The sequence below is a fragment of the Bison bison genome, unplaced genomic scaffold, assembly GCF_000754665.1.
Source record: "Bison bison bison isolate TAMUID 2011002044 unplaced genomic scaffold, Bison_UMD1.0 scf7180017864491, whole genome shotgun sequence".
In the NCBI taxonomy this organism is placed as follows: domain Eukaryota; kingdom Metazoa; phylum Chordata; class Mammalia; order Artiodactyla; family Bovidae; genus Bison; species Bison bison.
Genome location: NW_011495050.1, coordinates 16,885,059 through 16,893,587, shown reverse-complemented (window position 1 = coordinate 16,893,587; position 8,529 = coordinate 16,885,059). Strand labels below are relative to the sequence as shown.

Genomic DNA, 8,529 nt, shown 5'->3' with positions numbered 1-8,529 from the left:
CACCCTTTCCTTTCAATAAAATAGGTCCATTAATGTAATGCACCTGACTCATTCACTCTAAGGAAGTTGTATTTTTATTACAGAAAAAGTATCACATAAATACAAATTACATTTTTTTCATTAGAAAACTACTTTTCATTTCAGAAAAAATTCAATTAATTATGAATAGGGTTATGCTTTCATCAGGGAGAGAAATATGTAATTTTTTCTTCAAGCTTCAAACACATATAATGAAATCTTTTCTCAGAATCCACTCTTAAGATGGATTTTTAAAAGTATTGACTTTATTAAAATCTCAGTTCAATTAAAATGCATTCAATTACTTTAAATCTTTATTAAAATCTCAGGTAAAATTGTACAACAGTGTAAAAGAGACTTGTACTCTTTACCAGGCAGTTAATTCTAACAAATGAACATAAAGTGCACAGTTTTGCTCTTCAGGAGAGAATAAAAGAATAAGCTTTGGGCTTCAAGTTGGAGGTGGGGAAGGATGGGAGATGGAGGTTGCTTTCTATTTAGTAATTTCAGGAACAGGTTTCTTTCCACTTGTTACATTGCTCAGTATACTTGTTGATGCAGATGTGGCATTATCTTGTCTAGGTGCCCTTGGTACTACTTGTCCTTTCGTAGAATACCTTATCCTCCTTCACCACCTTAATCAAAAAGACCCTGTTTAAGGATTTTATTTCACACAATTCTTTGGATTTTTTTGGTACAGTGTCCCTCTTCTTTTTCAAGGGCCGCTAGAGGATGCCATTGAAGAGGAAGAAGAAGAATGTCCATCAGAGGAAACAGACATTATATCAAAGGGGGACTTTCCACTGGAGGAAAGCTTTTCCACAGAATTTGGGCCTGAAAATCTGAGTTGTGAAGAGGTGGAATACTTTTGCAACAAAGGTAATCATTAATGGCTGGGCATGATATGTGAGTCCATTTACTCAGATGATTTTGTGTAGTTGAAAACTGCACTGATAAACTGGAGGAAGAGTGTTCGGGGTGCTAATATTTAATTCAACAGTCTGAAAATGTGTACAGGATTTTTAAAATGCAATATTATTTTGAAAGATAAAAAAATTTTATAACTCATAAGTCATACTGTGTATTTAAACACATAGTTTCATATTGATTGGCCAGTTGACTGAATATTTTCATGTTGCTTGGACAGTTGACTACAATATATTTACTCTTCATCATTTATCCCTTCCACAAATATTATTGAACATCAGTTGTTTACAAGGCACTGAATTCATCATTGAGGGTAAGCAGGGAATGGGCCAGAGTCCCTATACAAGGTTTGAGCTCATTTCTTTTGGACACTGAATGCCTTAAGTGTTTGACATTGACTTTCAACATTGAGGATGGTGCTCTTTTTAGATATTGACAAATAAGAAAATACACACTCTTTCTCTCTTCTAAATATTCTTTTGATACACTATCTTATAATAGAGGAAAAACCTGAGACACTGTATCTCAACCTATTTCCAACCTATCTTGACTTGGAGCCAAGTGGCCCTGCCAGTAACTATGTCCTCATTGGTCATGTATACTCATTATTTAACTTGCTTTTCCAAAACTGAGTTTAAGGGTTCTTATGATTCTTTTTAATTTTTCAAATGATTGTTTGGCGTCTGCAAGTGAGGTGGATCTTCTGTTACCTCCTGCACCAATGTATGATTTCACAAGTGTTCAGGTTACTTCTTTGGTTTCAGAATAGCTACTTTTATTGATTTTACCATGGTTGTTTCCCATAGGGCATGACTGAGAGTGTCTGTCTATCTCTGTATGTCTGTTTATGTTTCTTGTAAGCAATATTTTTTTTGTTTTAGGCAGATAGAGAAATTATGGAAAGTGAGTTTTTACATGTTTGTGTGAATTTGATGATCAGAATTGATAGTCTGAAATCAAGAATGCTGATATATCATCCCCCCAGACTGCTAATATACATGTCTCAGCAGCCAACTATTTACATTTGATACATGTTTATAGAAGTTCAGAAAACCTCTTTGACCATTAACTCCTAGATACTTCAAGATGACTTTGTAACCTGGTCCTTGGCCCCCACATCAGAGACTTTTGGTTGAAAACAAGAATGGTAGGGACAGAATAGACCTTCTTTTTTAGTATTGACTTAGATATCAGGCTAAATTAATATTTTCCCTATTGGAACCATTTCTTGATGCTGCATAACCACAACAATACATAGTAGAGCTATATGGAGAGGAAGAGTTTTTAAATATGTTTGAAGGCATCCCATTTTCCATCTTTATCAGGAAATACACTCTTTTGTGCACTGTAGAGAACCTACCTTACATTGCAGGACTGCAATAAAGGAAGGAACCAATAGCTATTAAGTATCATTTATTCTTCTTACTCTTGTCCTTAAAAGACTTAGTGCATGGACTCAAGAATTTTGTCAATTTATTAATCCAGGGAGAGCAGTAATAATAATTATTAGATGTTGTTTACATTTGGTAATAATCATTGGTGATGGCCTGTGTTTAATGAAAGAATATATTGGGTTGGCAAAAGAAGTTTGTGCAGGTTTTTCTGTAAGATGTTATAGAAAACCCAAATGAACTTCTTTGGTCCACCTAATAAAACTTCAAATTTTAAGTTAGTAGTTTCTTGGAAGAAAATGGACTTATAGTGAAAATGAAAGTGAAGTCACTCAGTCGTGTCCAACTCTTGCAACCTCATGGACTGTAGCCTACCAGGCTCCTCTTTGGAATTTTCCAGGCAAGAGTACTGGAGTGGGTTGCCATTTCCTTCTCCAGGGGATCTTCCTGACCCAGGGGTTGAACCCAGGTCTCCTGCATTGCAGGCAGATGCTTTACCGTCTGAGCCACAAGGAAAGTCCTAAATGGACTTATAGCAGATGCTTATTATAGGATTACATAATTATAGTCTCAGAATAATAACTTCCATCTATACTAAACAGAGTCTTAACTCAATGAAAAATAATGACAGGCCTTGAGGGACTAAAAAAAAAAAAAAAGAAACAAAACTGAATTACAATTCTTAAGAACATTGTTTAATAAACATTATTAACTGTTTGATAAATAATTGGAAAGTTGAAAAATATATCAAAGTAACATTTAATATATAATGTAGGTAACATGGGGCTTCCCAGGTGGTGCTAGTGGTAAAGAAACTGCCTACAATAGGAGACAAAAGAGATGCAGGTTTCATCCCTGGGTTTCGAAGATTCCCTGGAGGAGGACATGTCAACCCACTCCAGTCTTCTTGCCTGGAGAATCCCCATGGACAGAGGAGCTTGATAGGTTACAGTCCAAAGGTCACAAAGAGTCAGACATGATTGAAATGACCTAGCACACACATTGGAGAAGGCAGTGGCACCCCACTCCACTACTCTTGCTTGGAAAATCACATGGACCGAGGAGCCTGGTGGGCTGCAGTCCATGGGGTCGCAAAGAGTCGGACACGACTGAGCAACTTCACTTTCACTTTTCACTTTCATGCATTGGAGAAGGAAATGGCAACCCACTCCAGTGTTCTTGCCTGGAGAATCCCAGGGACGGGGGAGTCTGGTGGGCTGCCGTCTATGGGGTCGCACAGAGTCGGACATGACTGAAGCGATGTAGCAGCAGCAGCAGCACACACATGCACACATAGGTAATATATTAAAAATATATAATTAATATATATTATACAAATAATTCTCTGCTTAATTTGAAGCTAGATAATAATGCTAGGTGGGAATAGAATTCTAATTTTGACATAATATTTTTTAGGATAAATACTACTCTACTATTTCAAACCACTGTCGCTTTATTTAATAGGAAAAGAATTTCATTATTTTACTCTCATAAGTTGTGAGACCAGGGAATTCCCACTGAAGCAGTAAGAACTGGTGTGAAAGAGAGACAACTCTTTGATATGAATTGCATCCCCTTGAGGTCATACAGGGATTCCATTCATTTTTCATTTAAGTTGATTAACTGTAATAGGAAGAAAAAATTTTCTCTCTGGAAAATTAGAATCTAATCTTTCTGCAGAAATGTACAAATTAGTCTCAGTGACACATAATTATGTTTTCTTGCAGGGAAGAAGACAGATAGGTTTAAAAGAGTATATGTATTTAAATGGTTAATGATGCCAGAGTCATGATTGAAGAAGCATGTGAGAATTGTTATTCTGATGAAAACTATTTTTAAGTTGGGATCATGGATGAAACATACTTTTGCGTATATTCTAAATTATTTGTGACAACTTAAACATTGTAAATATGTGTAAGAAAATGAATTGGATTATTTTGAAAGTTTCTTTGTCTAAAAATCTAGTCAAAATCACAATCTGACAATGATGTAGTTGTTTCACTGGGTTCCAGAGATACTCTTATCAAATAGGATAGGAATTTAAAAACTAAGATCACAAAAACATGGCTGGAGTATCTTGTTTTCCAAACAAGGTATTTTGACACATTGTCAGAGAAGAGTATTGAGATACTCATATAGTTACAATATATCTTCATTTATATTTTAGCAACTGTCTTTTGTATAAAAGCAATCTATTGTATTGTAACTTTTCTTTTTTAGAAAAGAAGAAAAATTTCGACTTTCTGGAGACATAGCTTATCATGGGTAAAAGTTGCTGTTTCCTTTTGAAATTGAACCTCTACATTATGTAGGATGTTTTCAGTGTTTAGAATAGTTATTTACTTATTATTGTGGCATTTTCCTCTGTTCCACATGAATATTATCTATTCTTTTGTTGTCAAGGGGAAGACTCTTTTTTTTTTTACAAGTCTCAAAGTATCTATTAATGTTAGTAAAGTTCCTAGTTATAAAATGTGATTAAATGTGATCCAAATCACTCTTATAATGTAATATTCCACAGAAATGTAAAACAAGTTGGTCAGACTTTTGTCATTTTTAAATGTGTAGAATTTTTAATCACATGAATCTAAAGCCTAAATATTTACAATTAAAATGGAAAAGATCACTTTAATAAAACCTTGTTATAGTCAAAGGGGGCCTAATTTTGAATCTGACAATTCTATTGATTCCTTTTTCACTTTTTACTTTGGGTTTGGTTGCATGTTTCATGTTTTTGTTTTTCATCTTTGAAATGAATCAAATGAACTATGTTTATAAAAAGATGCTATTTCAAAGTTGCTTTGATCCTTTTAGATTTTAAGAAATTTAGCAAAGTGTAAAGCACTGCTTTCAGTGTGCATCATCCTCTTTGGTGCAGTGAGTTTAGATCCTTTGGCATCTTGCCTTACCGTATCTCAGAGAGGAAGGAAACAAGCAAGAATTATTTCCTTGAATTTACAGATGACGAAGACATCAAGGCTGGGTGCATAAGTGCTGCACCTTTCCTGTGTACTGAAGCCTTTGCTGCAGTGCCTTTTTTTCTGCCTTTGTTCTGGCTTATAGAATAAACATGGAAGAACCTCAGTGTTGGTTTAGAGCTAAGCAAACTAGTATAAATGGAAATATAGGTGGTCTGGAAAGCAACCTGGGGCGCTTTTGGTTATGTCACTGCTGGCAGGTGGGGACTCATATATACTAGCAATTCTTGGATCAACTCAGAGACAGTAAGATTTACAGTGGAGGTGATATTAAAGCAGCTCTAAAACTGGCTTACTATTATTAATTATTTGGAAGATGGTTTCCTCACTGAACTATTCAGTTTGTTAATGACTAAAGTAGATAAACCTGTCTTGGGATACATTCCAGGAGGATGTCACATGGTATGTGAACAGGCAGAAAATTGCCAGGCCAGTATGATTAGGCTGTTAGAAAATGATGCTGTCAACAAGCAAGCAAGCAAACAACCACAAACCTCTGAAGAAACTATGTATTCGTGAACTTTGAATGATCAATAGTGATTTTCTGAAAAAGTTAACCAAGTTAACAAACTGGTCTCTGATGACATCATCTCTGAAAAAAGTCTGAAAGGGAAAAATAATGTCATTAAGTTGATTTTGAAAGAAAAGCAAGCCTTTCTTATAGTCCTGCTATCTAGATACAGAGAATGATCAGAGAGGTCACTGGGTGCAGTGTTTTACTTGAAGAGATGAATTAATGTTGGAGCTCTTCAATCTGGAAGAATTAGGGTTGAAAAAAGGGAGCATAATGGAAATCCGTAAAATAAGAAAACAGATACTGTGTAACAATGGGCATTCTCACATTCCAAAACATTTGACCCAGGTAATGTGCAGAAAGTAAAGGTTGTCCTTCTATATTTAAAAAGCTTTAGAATAGCAAAATGCGAAACTAGAATAAAGCCCGAGTTACTCAGACTTGGATTTAGCTCTAGCCCCAGAAGTAATTAATACCAAAGCAAAAACAAACATAAACAGATAATTAGGTTGGCAGGAGCTTCCAGTTTAGTTCCATAGATTGAATTCAATACAACTCAACTTATATGTTAGGCATCTGCTATGTGTTGGACCCTTTTCTTGGTTCTGGGGATGCAACAATAGACGAAAGTCCATCCCTGCTCTTGAGAGACAGACAACAATCAAACTCACAGTGTATAATATAATGGGTGATGCTGAACATCATGAAGAAAAGCAGCACAGGTGGGGATGAGAAAATGCCATTGTGGGTGGGGTGTGTGTGTGTGTGTGTGTGTGTGTGTGTGTGTGTCTAGTGTGTGCTGCACACCGCCTTATACAGAGTGATGGTAGGATAGGTGAACTTTGAGTGGAGACCCGAGGGAAGGGAGTGAGCTCTGGTACTCCAGGATCAAGTTGACTGTACCTGTGAGGCTAGTGTTGCAGGAAGCCAGAGGAGGACAGCAGAGAGCTGGGGGATACAGGAGAAGTGTGGCCATACCTGTGGAATTGACATCCTAGGAGTCTCTGGGATTCTTATTGCTGTGGAAGGCTTGGGTAAGCCACAGAGGAGAGCTGGAGTATAACTGAGAGAAAGCCATGATGATGACTTCTCTCTACCTAGAGAAGGAAGGGCTGCAGAGAGTACAAGTGAAAGCAGGAAATGGAAGCAAGAAAACCGGGGAAGCTGTCAGGAAATACAGATAACTCCAACTGGAACCATCCCTTTAACAACAGTCTTGATGAGACTCCATCTGTAGCTCGTTAATGCAGTTTCCGGAAGAACAGTTTAGGGATGTTTGAGGCTAATGAGTCTCTTTGCTCCCTTCCACAACACCAGAGCTGAGTTTATGTTCTCTATAAATTTTCACATCCTTGACTCAGAAAGATAGAGCAGGAGGCATGAAAATCAGAATAGTTTCATCACTGTACTTAACTATTTCTGCCAATACGTTTCCAGACTCATGGGGATGTTCCTTTCCCCCAACTCTTGCCTTTCTTTCCATGGTTTGTGTCATTTTGTAGCTTTGTTCAAAATTTAAGAACGGAGGGAAAGCCGTATTTCTCTTTGGACTGTTAAAGCCTGGATTATTGGCATTTGTCATCCCTCACCCCCCATGTCAAGGTAAAGCAACAAAATTATTATCTTAATTCTTAACACTAGAAGAAGAAGAGCAAAAGCGCAGTTTCATAAAGATTTGGTTAGGGGAGTAGTAATTGCTTGTTTTTCACTTGATTCAGTGTCAAACATTCATGCTATTTTGTGTCCTGTTTTCTTTTTTATTTTTCATTCTGTTATTATTTTAGTTCAGAAAGTCTGTTTACATACAGTTCATAAATGCTTTTCAGTCAGTTTGGTTTCTTTCTTCCTCATTTGTGCCTTTAATGACATGTTTTTACCTCCTCTGATGCTTGGGCAACTGGAATCGGAATCTGCAAAAGGCAGCTCTACCATAATCACTTTGAGTTCAGTCAGGAAGGAGATCTTTACAGGCAACTTTGTTCCTTTTTTCTTAACGGGATTAAGAAGCTGAGCTTTTTAAATTCTTGCATATAACATTGACATTTCCAGGGTGTGTTTGGACCAGGGAGTTCAAAGAGAAGGAATGAAAAAGAAAAGCCAATATGACTTTGTTTTTTACCTTGCTGGAGGAGCTGTTTGTGCAAATCGCCTATAAGCTTATTGACCTGAATCTTTGACTCCTTGTTTTCTCTGGATTTGGCTGGAGTGGAGACACTGATGGAGCCCTGATAGAGCTGATTGAACAGCCCCCAGCTTTGCTTGGCACAGACCTCCTTTCCCTTCTCCTCCACTTCCCCCTCCCTCCACATGACATTATTGTTCCTTGGCAAACCCTCTGTTTTTCTGGATCTAGTACTCCTTTTTAAAAATTTTATTTTAAAATCATTAAATTTTTCTTGCATAGCTCATCCAACAATGCAAAATGGAAAGTAATTTTTTTTTAGAATATAGAAATAGAGGCTATCATAGTGTCCTACTTGTATTTTTATCTCATAAGACTGGAAAAAGGAAGAAATACCTTATGACATTGTGGTATCACTCTTCTGGCCATATTAAAATCCCAAAACATATTTTTTATTTGATATCAGTTTGGTTTTTTCCTTAAGCCACAATTATTGGGAAAAAAATGAAGGAACATTTGAAGGCAATTTGTGCTTTCAGGGGAGTTAGCATTTTCTCATTTTTTGGGAACCAGAGGGTG

At 36.6% G+C, this 8,529-nt stretch overlaps 1 protein-coding gene across 1 annotated transcript in view; it reads left to right on the top strand.

Moving 5' to 3' along the window:
- Positions 1 to 497: 497 nt before the first annotated feature.
- Positions 498 to 8,529, top strand: part of ZFPM2 (zinc finger protein, FOG family member 2) — a 421,565-nt gene continuing 413,533 nt past the window's right edge. The window contains exons 1-2 of the mRNA XM_010863552.1: positions 498 to 609; positions 679 to 897. Of these exons, the coding sequence (XP_010861854.1) occupies positions 498 to 609; positions 679 to 897 (331 nt within the window). The remainder of the gene's footprint in view (positions 610 to 678; positions 898 to 8,529) is intronic.